The sequence below is a fragment of the Mizuhopecten yessoensis genome, unplaced genomic scaffold (assembly GCF_002113885.1).
Source record: "Mizuhopecten yessoensis strain PY_sf001 unplaced genomic scaffold, ASM211388v2 scaffold3685, whole genome shotgun sequence".
Classification (NCBI taxonomy): Eukaryota; Metazoa; Mollusca; class Bivalvia; order Pectinida; family Pectinidae; genus Mizuhopecten; species Mizuhopecten yessoensis.
Window position 1 is genome coordinate 17,218 of NW_018405168.1, and position 15,567 is coordinate 32,784.

The following is a 15,567-nucleotide window of genomic DNA, read 5'->3' on the forward strand; positions in this document are numbered from 1 at the left end:
ATATCATCATGCAACTTATATATATGCTAAGTTGTATGCCTATCCCAAAATGCCTTTTATGTATAATCAACTCTTATTATCGGAAATAAGCAGAACAATTGTTATTGAAATGAAATGGATTAAATGTAGCCTGTTTCCTTGAGGCTAGGAGACTTAACATTACCAGCAAATCAAACTCCATGTATTAAATTAATCATTGTGGTGGCAAATGCCATTTTTAATTTGTAAGTAAACATTGATAAGTAAGAAAATAAATTAGAGCTGGAACTCACTTCAGCCAAAAGGTGTGGAGCAAATATTATATGATTTGTATAAAATACAGTATTAACTATTGATATCTTATACTTATAGCATATAAGAGGTGTCATACACCTTTTAATTCACTTAAGATTGAGAGATATTTGTAATTGCCAAGTTTGAGATGTGTCCAGAAGCCATAGCTCAGTATAAAATAAAAGGAAAGTGTGTTATGCATATGCATTTTATGTCAGTGTACTCAAATGAGTAAATTTGTAAATTTCAACTCAAAATACAAAGAAGGAAATTATTGAGGAAACAAAACACTTTTCATTTGTAAATTACCTAAAACAACCCCCTGACTTAATCCTCCGTTTTCTAAAAACAATCTTTATGTGACGATTACATTTCTGTATTTTTTTACTCCTTTATGTATGCCTGTTTAATTTACATATGTTTCCAAAAACAACAAAATGGTATTATTTTGGTGTTTTAGCTCATTTTGAAAACAGCAAATTGTATTTGTGAGTTACCCCTACCCCATTTGGTACCCCAAAATCCCACTTTCGGTCAAACGTTTACCATAGTTTTTTCGCATGTGATACATTAAGACATCTTTGAACAAATGTAGGAGGTGAAAATCCGGATATACCGGGCCCAAAAAAGGGCCTTATTGACACTCATCCTTCACTTAAATACTTTCAACAACAATTTTTCTTCCAACACTGGGGACAAAAAGAAACGTTCCGGTGCAACATACTACCTGTGTTCGTTGGAGGATCGGTTATAAATGCCCTTTTGCCATGACATTCACAGGTAACACCTCTGAGGTTATTGGTTCACCTGTTCATAGCATTAAGTGGTAAAAACTACACTACAGGTAATTAGCATACCTTTTCATTCACAGGTAAGATATTTAGGTGTGTAAACTGTGTATTACTATCTCTCATCTAAAAGTTACAGTTTACATTGAACGTAGTTGATGCAGGCACGGAATTAGATTTCCCTGAATCAGGCTTGAATGTATAACTTCTCTTTTGGAGATTTGATATCTTAATTTGTCGATTGATGATTTTACCCATACACCATACTTATTATACTGGTTGCTGTCATTTCTTAGACTGTTTTGCAGATAATATCTACATATGTACAGGGGGCGTGTCAGAAAGGGTACGCGTAATGAACAGAATATCGCATAAGTCGTGCCACTGTGACGTCACATATCACGTGACCTCGTATCGAGTTTACAATCTGCATACAAACTAGGCCGATATAGATGGGGTATCACCTGGCCTGTCTATCATCTGAGTACCGAGTGAGACGGGGTCGTCTCGGTCACTATACGTATTATTGCATCAAATTACCGTAAAATATGAAATTATGAAAAGTGGTGGCCAAAATCCTTTAACACATGTTTCAAAAACAGAAATGGTATCATGATGGTTGTTTTAGCTCATTTTGAAAACAACAAATTATATTTGTGGTTTACCCTACTCCTTTTGGTACCCCAAAAAGCTACTTTCGGTCAAAGTTTTGCCTTAGTTTTGTTTGCATGTAATACAATAAGACATCTTTGAACAATATCCAACTAATTCATTATCATGATATTTACTGATGTGTTCATAATGCCACGCATTTACTGATATAGGGGCACAACAAACATTCCGATTTGTCTCTCAATTGATAGAGTCGAGCTATTTCTGAATAAGTGGTCATGCGTTGAACTCGCTGTAACAACTATTGACATAGTTATCTCACCCCTTTCAACGATTAATCACATCTCTCCTCACACCCTTCACCATTAACACAGCAACAGAAGCAACATATATTTCTAAGTTATAATTACCAAAACATTGTTCGGACGTCTGGTCACATGTCTCACAATACGAAGAACAGTTGGTATCGCATAGTGCGCCTGTTTTACCAGTAATGCATCCTGAAAATAAAGACAATCATATTGGAGATATGCTTAGGAAAAAAATGTCATATACAAAAAAATAAAATAATAAGTATCAGGTTAGAATACTACTTGTCGTGGTGTAACGTGGTCGGGTCTATCTCTATCAAGGCCTATGATTTGTAGTAGGATAGCCAACCCTTCCCCCTTGGTCAATAGGGTCTCTTCTTAGCCCCTGGTCAATGGGGTCTCTTCAGCCTCTGGTAAGCAAGGCTACTCTAAACTGGATACTACTTTGAACCCACTCAGTGACAGTGAACAAACGCCAAATGAACAGTTCTATAATGTTTATTTATATGCATAGGAGTACTGGAGCCATACGAGCATGACAGTTGCAAGGTTAATGCAAGTCGATATCAACGTATCTCACTCTTGTTCTGTACATATATACACTAAAACTTCCAATATGGCTCAGTTTCACTATTATTCTGACTTATAAAGTAAATCTGACATATAGATATCAACAATAAACCTTATTTGTTTCAATTCTAGCAGTAGGAATTATATCTGACTGAAGTTCGTTACGGTTTCTAATGTAAACATTGACCTACATTTTATACGACTTTGACGTCACTTTACCATAAGCGATTACAGGGAAATCCCTTTTAAAAATAGTTTGATAGATAGATTAAATGACAATAGGCTATATCCCTAAGAAAAATAGGAAGTGAATCACGCTCCAACCTGGTAAGCGGTTCCGATATCTTAAAACCGTGTGTACTCACCGGCTGCTGAGTCGTGACTGCCGATGTTTAGCAATAGTCCCGAAAATAACGGGACACCGTCCCGAGAAATTCACGTGCCGGGACTCTAATATGATTGGTTGACATGCACACAATGTGAAAATGTAAACCTCCGGCCTCGGACATGCGCACTGCATTACCGGAGAACAACATGTTGTCGAAATTAAACATATGAACAAGATCGACTGAAAATGACAAACTACACGACTAAATGACGACTGACCAGGTAATTCTTATAGATGCGACTAACCTATGATATATGTAAATGTTTAATTACCGCGATTCTCATTGACAACTATTATAAAGTACGTTATTATTGGAAACTAAAATGCTAGACGCACGTCTAAAATCGCCATGTGTCGGTAGTACTAAAGTCCGATTTAACAGAACGAGCCAACGATGCTGGGGAACACAATAACAATCAAAGATGGTCCTGAATATAAACAACGTTAACATAGTGGCGTTACAGTGGTACTGTATACAAAATATATGTGAATGAGGTAATTAAATTTAAATCGACACTCCAAATCAGTCAACAAAATTTAACCCATATTCGAAAAATGCTGCATCAGAAAGAGTTCACAATGCCGTAACACACCTTCGTATTAAACTTGAGCAAACTTGGACTATTAATCAGTTAAAGAAACATCAACAGTGATGTGTAATAGGGCTTGCTGCTATCCGTTTGTCGGTAAGGTACTCCCAACCCATCCCAATACAAATATACATTTCCCCCATAAAATACTTTATCCTGATTTGGTACGCATACATTATTATTGGTTAACCAGTTTAAAAGTCTGTGTTACATTTATCACTGCCACTTTGACAATTTAATCATTGCACATAATGATCTACTTACCAGTACAATTTCCGTTGTTCTTCATGCATGTTTTGTCTTTACAGTTGTCAGAGCAATCACTTGCACACTCATTACCATGTTTTCCAGGAACACATTCTATTGAAATAATGATATGTTCTAAAAAAACATCCAATAATAAATACACTGATGTATGATCAGACCCGTGTTGAGGGTTCATTCGATTTGTTGTTTCGATGTTGTTAATTAAGAAAGTGTATAGAAATTTAAGAGATATATGTGTTTTCCATACAAACGGTAAATAGATTATCTGATATGATGTTCATTATAGAACTCTAAGGATTAATGTGCAAAATCGATACACAATAATTATTTTGCTGTAGGTATATCTATGATCTATGATGTTGATTCCAACTTGTTACCTAGGCAATATCCATTGTCCTTCATGCATGATTGGTCTTTACAGTTGTCAGAACAATTGAGGTCACACACGTCTCCGTGTTTTCCGTTTACGCATTCTGTAATATAAACATATAACATGATTTTACAAATATTCTAAATAAGTGCCGAGTATTGGCGAAAAAACAAAACATTATACCAATATATATTGACGGCTTTGAGGAATACATCGGTAACCATGAACGGTTACACGCACAGTCAATATTACCGTGTGAATTCAAGTTTTGGCTCAATACTCACGGAAGAATATTGGTCCAATCTCCAGTGGTGGTAAAAAGAATGTGTGTGTGGAATGTAAGGTGTGTGTGTGTGTGTGTGTGAAGGGGGTAAATAAATCAATAAGGTGCAATTCCATCATTGACATGATTGATACTCCTTTGGGATTATGGGATTTCCTCCCCCATTCTAAATGATCTCTTAAATATGGGAAAGAAGAATATATTTAAATGGCATGTCGAGAAAGACTGCAAAACCAAGAAATCACTTTCACCATACGATTTCGTCCATTTAAGTATCATCAATCCTTGGTATTAAGGGTCAAAAGGTTGGTAAACAAGGTCAGGTGAATATACTTCATTTGTAAGTCATGGTGGACGAGTGTCGTTTTGAAAGTGATGTGTTAATAGTGCAAAAAAGGGATAAAGGAGTAAATGTATTCTCTACATATATGATTTAATATTAAGTAATACAAATACAATATTGACAAATATTTCAAGTTGAATTCAAATTCTTTAAATTAGGACGTAGTTGGTATCGCATAGTGCGCCTGTTTTACCAGTAATATATCCTGAAAATAAAGACAATCATGCTGGAGATATGCTTAGGGGAAAATGTCATATACAAGAAATAAAATAATAAATATCAGGTTATAATACTACTTGCCGTGGTACTGTATACAAAATATATGTGAATGAGGTAATTAAACTTAAATCGACTCTCCAAATCAGTCACCAAAATTAACCCCTTATTCGAAAAATGTTGCACCAGAAAGAGTTCACAATGCCACAACACACCTTCGTATTAAACGTGAGCAAACTTCGACAATAAATCAGTTGAAAAAATAAGAAAATAACCCCAAAATGAGTGATGTGTAATAGAGCTTGTCGCTATCCGTTTGTCGGTAAGGTACTCCCCACCCATCCCAATACACACATACATTTCCCCTCATAAAATACCTTCTCCTGATTTGGTACGCATGACCTATTAATGATTACCCAGTTTAAAAGTTTAAAAGTTTAAAAGACAATTTCATCATTGTACATAATTCACTAATAACCTGTATACTTTCCGTTGTTCTTCATGCATGTTTTGTCTTTACAGTTGTCAGTGCAATCACTTGCACACACATTATCATGTTTTCCGGGAACACATTATATTGAAATAATGATATAATCTAAAAGCAAATCAAACAATAAATACACTGATGTATACAGAGACCCGCGTTGAGGGTTTATTTGATTTTTCGATTCGATATTGTTTATTTAGAACGGGTTTAAATATTAAAGAAATATATGTGATTTCTATATTTTCCTATGCCAACAGTCAAGAGATTATATGATTTTCATTATAGAATCCTGAGGATTTATATGCAAAATTGATGTATAATAATTATTTTGCTGTAGGTATATCTATGATCTATGATGTTGATTCCAACTTGTTACCTAGGCAATATCCATTGTCCTTCATGCATGATTTGTCTTCACAGTTGTCAGAACAATTGAGGTCACACACGTCTCCGTGTTTTCCGTTTACGCATTCTGAAATATATGAGTATTTGGGAAGAAGATAAAATATTATATGAATATTTATTGACGGCCTTGAGGAATACATCGGGAAGAATGAACGGTTACACGCATAGTCAATATAACCACGTGAATTCAAGTCTGGGCTTTACAATTCTTTCGGAAAATTAGATGTTCAATCTCCAGTGGCGGCAAACAGAATGTGTGTGTGGGAGTAGAGGTGGGGGTGGGGGTAAATAAATCAATAAGGTGTATTGGAAATCCACCATTGACATGATTGATACTCCTTTGTGATTATGGGATTTCCTTCCCCATATTAAATGATCACTTCAATACGAAAAAGAAGAATCTATTAAAATGGTATGTCAAGAAAGACTATATGGCGATTTCGTCCATTTAAGTCTCATCAATCCTTGGTATTAAGGTTCTAAAGGTTGGTAAACAAGGTCAGCTAAATACACTACATGTGTATGACATTGTGGACGAGTGTCGTTTTGAACTTGATGTGTTAATAGATCAAAAAAGGGATAAAGGAGTAAATGTATTCTCTATATATATAATTTGATATTAAGTAATACAAATAATATATTGACAAATATTTCAAGTTGAATTCAAATTCTTTAATTGGGACGTAGATCTTACGTCTTAAATGGTGCACCGTAGGTAATATGAGTTTGAATGAGATTTTATAACTGAGGTGTTACCCACAGTCAAACTGACGAAAAATAGTGATTGAAAGGTTACCTTCAGAAATATTTGACCAATATTAGAATGCGTAAGTTTTGTGTGGCAAAGTGTATTGTTGTGAATAAAAGAACAAATAAAGCAATGTACATTTTTTACACTAGGGAGCATAATGAAAACAAAAATATATTTTCTATCACAGAAGAAATAAGAATGTCCCCCAATGCAATTTTAGTAAGAGCTTAAACTAATCACGTTGTTTTTATGAAAACCCCTTGCTGTAAATTTGTCCGTTAGCAGTCGACCTTTATCACGGAAACCCTGATATATAGTGCAAGCTTTTAAATACCGAATCCATCGTGACATGTAAACACCGTAAAACGGAAAAACACTAATATAACTATCAAAAAGAGAAAGTTGACAGAAAGAAGTTGTTATTGCCATGCTAAGTATAGCACCAAAACGATTTCCATTCCTCTTTGCGCAATAATAGTCTTACAGTTGTCAGTACACACATTACCGAGTTGTCCAGGAACACATTCTGTTAAAGGAATTATATTAAAACACAAAATTATTTGGCAAAAGTACAATTAAACTGAACGTTGTTAGAACTCAGCGTCTTATTACGTTAAAGCACGATAAACAATCAGTGATAGTAATAAATATTCATTTTGATTGAAAACGGAGTGAATGAGTATATATATCTAAAACATAACTACAACTTCAGTAATTAAAAAAAATAAAACGGGGCTTTACGCCTGAATGCCGTCTTAATGAACCTGCGGAATTACACCGAAAAAGACAATAAAAAGTAATTGGGAAACAAATCGATGATAAAGATCGCGCAAGGGCGGTCATCAATGTAACCAGATAAGTACATTCACGGGTGTGAGGTGGCGTTTAACATTTGAATAATCTATCGAGTATAATGCATACATCATTTGCTAGTGGATTCAACTGTTAACATTAATTCAATAATGCCATGTATTTAGTAATATAGGAACCGTTTGGAAATTTCAAGTTGTCTTTCCGAGTGATGTAATCAACCGTAAACAGATACAATGCTTCGTCGCATAAACTGTTTAGCGCGCAATTGTTGCGGACAACAATATATTTATCAAAACTATGAAAATATAACTTTTTTATATATTGTAATGTTTGTTTTCTATTAAATGGCAAAGCTTTGACGCCCTGTTCCGTTATTTGTGTGTAGCAAGATACATACAGTTATATCTTTAGAACGACTTCTTTTCTCTACATGGAAATAATGCTCTTACGTCACACAACCACGTTCTTGTGGGTTTGAAATACTTTTAAAAAATATATCCTAAACATCATTTATTCTTTGTCTGGAGAAACCTTCTATTACGGAAGAGCATCACGTAAAAACAAGTGTCGTTTTTTGAATTAATAACCCTAAATTTTAAGATAATAACTGAACATTTCAAGATAATAACTCGAAATTTCAAGATAATAACTCGAAATTTCAATATAATAACTCGCTATTTCGAACTAAGTCGAAATTTCGAGATAATCATAATTGTTTAAACCATAGTCAGTTCAATCTAGATCATTGGGTAAACCGGCAAAAGTATTTGGTCTTTTATTTTATAATTTTATTGATTTTAAATTTAAAACTCATTTTGTAAACTAGCTCTGTTTCTCGGTCTAAGTAAAGGAGAAAGGCTAACCATTGTCCAATCATGTAAGAAAATGAACTGATCGCAGCCCGTGGGGCCGATATTTGTTCATTCTCTCAAAAATATTCACACAACGAACATTTCATGTTAAACAGTTTATGCAGTTTTACAGTCACCATAGTAAGCGCATTATTGTGCCTTGTGATTCTGTTGTCACTAACTTCGTTCTGCTATTATTAACGTGAAATTGATACAATTATGTGGTTTCGAATATTTGTTTTGATTTCCTAGATGGAACGTTTAATATTTTCTTGACTAAACAATATGAATTGAATTCCATAGTGTACTGTCTCTCGGACAAACAAATCAAACCCGTTGCTCCTGCATTCAACATGTGTTCCACAATCCCCGTACCGGAAGTACCCTCAACAGTACAATACACTATAAACCAAATGTTTGGTCATTAGATCCGGAATGCAAACACTAAACATGCATTTTATAACGATTTTTTTTTGCGTTTATTATCAATATTCAAACTACACAGTGCAGTTCTACTCACCAAAACATTGGTCAGATGTCTGTTTACATGTCACACAATGCGAAGAACAGTTGGTATTACACATGTCACCTTTTTTACCAGGAATACATCCTGAAAAGAAATATAATAAAACAAATTGAGAGGAAGGGGCTCAAATAACTTTTTTTTTTAGTTTATCTTTAACACAAAAACAATAACTACACGGTGAGATTACTGTATAATATACCAAAACGTTGTCAGATGTCTGTTTACATGAAGACATAACCCACTCCGTCCCCATTTTTCTAATACCCTTTGCCCGTGAACTTATGGGTTTGGGGTTTATGAAATAGCTTTTAGGCGATTTTTAACCGGATACCGTGGCTCCCAGATCTGCACATAGTGTTGACAACTTGTATATATACATTTGAATGATGTATCTATAAAACACATACATATGTATATCCCCCTTTGTTCGTAAATTGTATCTTTCTTTGAACTCATATACAATTTACCCATATATTTTACATACACACATATAAAATACCTCATTCCCTATGAATGAATTCGACCCTAATGCAGTTCAATGTTTTCTACGTACTTATATATGTATATTGATCATACGAGAACAATACCCTGCGTCCTTTTCACAAATATTGTCTTTAAAATTCGTCGGGCAATCGTTGTTAGAGTAATAACCATACTTTCCAGAAAAAACAATATGAATGAAAAAGAAATGTTAAAACTACTACAGCCTTATATACAATATATCAGATATATACTGAACAAAAAAAGAAACGCACAATTAAATTATGCAATCAATAGCCTATGATATTTTGGGAAATTTGTACAAAATTTTATAACAATATGAAGGTAAAAGTGTACTCTTTACAATACTATAGAAGAAAAGTCTGTGTGACGTCGCTCGTGTCATCAGTAGTTACTCAAAGTGGGATACCCGCGAAAAACAAAATTACACTTCAGTACCTGGTGTGGGCACCTTTTGCACGAATCCCTGCACGGATTCTCCTACGCATTGAATTCATGAGAACATGTATTCGCTTTAAGGGAATGTTGTTCCATTCTTGTGTTAATGCTGCGATCAACTGGGCGCGGTTAGTTTTTTTTTTTGACGTTTCCTAATACGCCTGTCCAGCTCATCCCACAGATGCTCAATGGGAGACAGGTCGGGGCTATATGGGGGCCATTCCAGAGGCTGAACGTTGTTTGCCGTGAGAAAATCACGACAGACTTTCGCAACATGCGGTCGAGCACTGTCGTGCTGGAAAATTAGGTTATGACGTCTGAGAAGTGGAAGGACATGTGGTTGGAGGATCTGATCTCTGTATCGAACGGCATTGCGGTTTTGATCCAGGACAACTAAGGGGGATTTTATTCCATGGGAGATGTCTCCCCAAACCATTACAGAAGCCCCACCGAATCTATCGCGTTCAACCACGCATGCGTCGGCGAAACGCTCACCGCGTCTGCAATATACCCTTTTTCTTCCGTCTGAGCGATACAGACAGAATCTAGACTCGTCGGTGAACATCACACGCCTCCATCGACGAATCCCAAACCTATTCGGGCCGTGTCTGCGCATCCAGTCAAGACGCACTTGCCGCCTCCGTGGTTTTGATGAAAAATATTACGGTATAAACTGCCTCTACTAATTGTTTTTTAATAGAGGAAAAATGTCGGGATATTCGTATGGTTGACCATTATAACATCGTACCTTCTATTTAGAGTGGGCCAAGACGCAGTTACTGCAGATATTTCACGATCCCAATCGGTTGCCTGAGATCGTGAGTTCGAGACCTAGGTTTTGTTCAGTGATGAACAGTTGTTTATACCAAACAGTTAACCCTGGTTACATATTTAAGCGAGTTATACATATTTAAATACTGAAGCAAGAACAGTTTCACGAATAAGGGTAACCGACGGAGAACGAGTTAAAACTTGTCTTCTATCGTAAGTTGTTTCACTGTTACATATATCCGTATTTGTTTTTGCAATTTGAGCTCTGTATGTCATAGTGTACTGAATATAAGAGGGTCTTTAAACAAGCGAAACAAATGCCTAGATATATCTTGGTTTTCTTTTTAATATCTCTTTTAAAAGGGATATAACAATAATATTCACAGATATTTGGAAGTATCTATATATACATATAATCAAAGATAAAACAAAGTGTGATTAATTATACTGATACAATGTACACTGTAAGTCAGTTACTAGCGAACATAGTGTCAATTAGATGTAAATACATGTATATGCATTTGAATGATATGCATTTGAATGATATGCATTATCCTCTTTGTTCATACATTGTGTATGTCGTTTATAGATATAAACATATATTACCTGATTTCATATTGAATGCCTTTCAACCTAATGCAACTCATTATTTTCTACGTATGTATATATTATTCATACCAGAACAATATCCAGTGTCCTTCTCACAAGTGCTGTTTTTACAATTCGTGGAGCAATCGTTGTTACAGTAATCACCATACTTTCCTGGAAAACAATCTGAAAGGAAAAAAATATTCTTGTTACGAGAGCTTAGCAATGCTAATTGTGATTTGAATTATTGTTGTGTTCAGAACGTAATCCCCTCTTCTAAAAAAGTAATTCTATTAAATTAGCCTTTTACCATAATGTCTTACGTATTGCACGTGGGCTATACGTTTTGTTCTCCTTGAAAATGCCCTTTGCGGGCTTTCTGACAAAACGATCAATGGGAAAAACAATTTTCATAAAAGCTATAAATAAATGCAGGCTATCTTTCAAATCAAATTTCCTTAACATGATATTTGCATGTGTGTGGAAGCAACATGTACAAAATGCTGGTTTATGTTCACTTTAAACGTATTTAAAAAACATAGTCAGGCTTCGATATTTATCGGTTATGGTGATGGAAGATCCATGTAGGGCTCAATTTTAAATAGTAAAACGTGTCTTCACTTGATCTTGCATAATCTCTCACATAGATTGAAGCCTTTAAGGTCGAATAGCATGCTATTTAGTTTATAGGTCCACATGACGCATATGTATAGATTTCTCAAGGAAGATATTTTTTGTGACATGTAAACTAAAACATTTGTTAGTTCATTTTTCTTCCTGCAAAATTACGTAATGTTGATTTTTGAGTTACAGATAGATCATGTAATAAAGATAGGTTCAGTGATGTTTTAATGTGTGTGTGTGTACTAGAAACTTACAAAAGCAGGAACCGGTTGTAGAGTTACAGTTACCACCGTAACAGTTTCCGGAGCACTGGCTGTTACAGTCACCATCACCGTACCTCCCTACTTGACATCCTGACACAAACAAACAATTCTATTAAACTACACTAGCAATTTTATAAGATTCTAGAACACAATAAAATTTACACTGAAAATCCGAAGGTGGTACCATAAGAATAACGGGACCCATATCGGACACGGTTACTTGACCGGAGTCACATATATAGCATGCGTCTTGGCTGATATACCGCGGGGTCTCGAACAAAAGTACACGGGCGTGCCCTGCACGTTCGAGCGGGAATTTGAAACGTTCTACCGTATCTCGACCAAAACACTAATTATCTAATTAACCTATGTATTTATTAATTATTTGTTTTCTCATCTATTGTAAACTACAGGTTTAATTGTATACAACTAAAAGAAATAACAATAGTAACCTCACTACCAGCATATTTAACAAAGTGGGTGAAAGGGATTGCAAGAATATGTTCAGATATAGAGTAAGGATGTGATGTTAACGGTATAAAATCGACAAAGAATGAGGTATGCGAGTTGAGAGTGGACAATTGTTGTAAACTAAATAATAATACTTTAAAAAGGGAAAATACTGATTATGAAAAATTAATTAAAAAAAAGGAAAAACATTAAAACAAAAGAAAGAAAAAGAAGTACAATGATAAATGGCTCGGTGTCAAGCACTATATTTACGATATAGAGCTAACAAAATATAATAATGAGTTTAACAACCACATGCATACTAACTACTCACATACTAACAAAAAAAAGTATGCTAAATAATTGCAATGCCTTATTATAATAATTGTAATAATTAGACAACCATAGTGAAGAGCCAAATCTGAGTACCAAAGAAAAAATAGTTTTTTTTTTACACTGAGTAATAATAAATATATCTTGATTATCAGGGTCAGCTCTCAGATAAACACTACATATACTGCAATTATCGGTTGACCCAGCAATCTAGATCTTATATATGTTCAGAGTCAGGTATGATAATTACTGACGTCGTTTTATTATCATTACTCTAGAATATCAGGTTAATATTTAAAGGTTTTTGTTTTTAGAACACTCTGTATGTATTTGGAAGTATCACTTGTTCTGTCAGCAAATCTAAAGGGGCATTTGTGCTGCGCTTCAAAGTCCCAACACCAACAGTGTAAAGCTGCGCGAGTCCAAATATGTTGCTTAGCCTTGAAACAGTACGAATCTACTTAAAAGTCGTTAGCATAGGGTATGTGATTGTCATTGTGTAAGGTAATAATATATGGAAATGGCTATATCTGTTATCTTTTGATATAACAATAATGGCTAACACTGCATAACGTGTGCATAATGTTTAATTTAAATGATAGTGTATGACGGACCTGCATTAAGATAAAAAATGGTGTATACTATTCAGACACTCTTCCAAATTGAAGACAGCGAGAAATGATGTTCAACTCCTTATCCGCAGGAATGTTAAGTTCATGCTCCTTTAACTCAAAGATACAGATAAACCAAACAGCATTTAACGTTTAAAATGGCAATCGAACTTGATATTAAATAACAAAACTACGAAAAGGTGGCAGTGAAACTAACATGTGCACATACGTGTAAAGGTCACTCATTAATTAAACATTGAACAATCAGAAAAGAGATATTTACTTTTTTTTTTTTACACAAAATCAGACTTAAAGGATGCTTAACACTTAAAACTTTTTATAAACATCAACAAAGCATGATTTAAAATATACATCCTTTCTTTTAGACAGGAATCTAACAATGCGTATCATGATATTTTTAGTTTTCGCAGGCATAATATTAATCCGAATTATTCTGACGTTTGATCGACATTTTTTATACCTCGATTAACGTCAGAGCTCCGTCCCTCTTTGATATGCGGGAAATCAGCGACCCGCGCCAGGGTCGCTCTTCACACTGATATTTTAAAAACAAATCGTCACTTTCACACACATGTCACACATGTATCGAACGATCTATTCTTTATGCACTATGTGGTATCAATAACATGTTTCAAAGATCATTACGAACAGTATTTTCCAACCTTTTATATACCAACCCATGTTTTAAAAGGAAATTAGGGCACGGGCCATGTCACATAACTTGACGAGATCTCGCGTTACCGAAGTTATTCCCAGCTTCCGTCGAGTTTTTAGTCACGTGGCATTAGAAGGCGGGGCTATCAAAAACGTAAAGTAAAACAGAGTAAGTTTGAAAAAGTATGTTTTTAGTTATTGTATTTGTTGTTTGAGACATGTTATGTATGTTCATCTTGTGCATGCTTTCGATCCATGTGTGACATGTGTGTGAAAGTGACGATTTGTTTCTAAAATATCAGTTTGAAGAGCGACCCTGACGCGGGTCGCTTATTTCCCGCATGTTATAGAGGGCCGGAGGTCTGACGTTAATCGACGCCAGACCGATATAAAAAAAGTCGATAAAACGTCAGAATAATTTGGACTAGCATAATATAAGATAATAAGTCAGAAGCCTTTCGTCGTATTAAAATTTGATTAAACAATTATAAATATGGCACACGATACATATATGTAACTCCAGATACATGTATTATCAAAGATAAAATACTTACCAAATACCTGCACCTCACATAACTCGAGAACGGCATAATCATAATACCAGGTGTACCGTTTGGGGTTGTTCCTATAATTGTAGACGATCACGTACCGAGCTACATACGGGCACTGATGTGTCACCAACAACTGTACCTGAGCTTTAGTACTACTCTTGTCCTCGAAACAAAGGACACTTTGTGTAGGGCTCTCGGTGGTGTTAGACAAGTAGAGCTGATATCCGGCGAATCTATTTTGATATAGATCTATAACGAGGAACAATGACGTGTTATTGTTATATTGATACATTAGATAAAAGAAACAGGCCAATAGGCAAAACATGTATATGCCCTCTCCATATATGCTTCAATGCATTACAATCATGGAGAGTTTGCGATGTTAGAAGAAAATATGTAGAAGGTAATTAGTCGACAAGGCAAAGGAAGGTAACCAGCTAATGATGAGGTATAATCTCCCTTTAACTACCTATCTACCATTTATAGATTACACCGATAACATAAAAAAATACCAACAGGTACTTTACTGTGAAAATCAGCTATCTTTGACAAGTCGTTACGAAGATACATTAATTAGTTCAAGAAAATCCCCACATATTCCGTTATACATCGTTGCAAAGATAACTGAATAACGGACATGTGTTGGAAAAAAGCTCATACATAGTTCATTCAGTTTCATGAAGGCTTCAAATAAACATGGTATTTTAATCGTTTACAAGATATCCAATAAGAACGCCATGTCTTCTGTAGCATCTGTCACTCATACAATGGCTTTACGGATATGGGCAAAAAGAACGTAATTATTAGGTTCAGAACCGTGGCTTGTGTTGATTCTGAGCCCAACTTATAAATCCGAAAGTAATATTTCATATCCTACAAACTGACTGGTCCCTTGTTACTATCTCTAAAGTTTCCCGC

The 15,567-nt window shown here is 35.0% G+C and overlaps 1 protein-coding gene across 1 annotated transcript; it reads right to left on the bottom strand.

Annotated features, from left to right (window-relative positions):
- Positions 1–2,000: 2,000 nt before the first annotated feature.
- LOC110447934 (scavenger receptor class F member 2-like) lies at positions 2,001–15,291 on the bottom strand. Its single transcript, XM_021493925.1, has 8 exons — positions 14,653–15,291; positions 12,021–12,119; positions 11,233–11,328; positions 8,839–8,928; positions 5,875–5,970; positions 4,177–4,272; positions 3,797–3,892; positions 2,001–2,173 (listed from the first exon to the last, which is right to left on the bottom strand). The coding sequence occupies exons 1-8, from the start codon at positions 14,972–14,974 to the stop codon at positions 2,001–2,003; spliced, it is 1,068 nt and encodes a 355-aa protein (XP_021349600.1). The 5' UTR covers positions 14,975–15,291.
- Between the last annotated feature and the right edge of the window lie 276 nt (positions 15,292–15,567).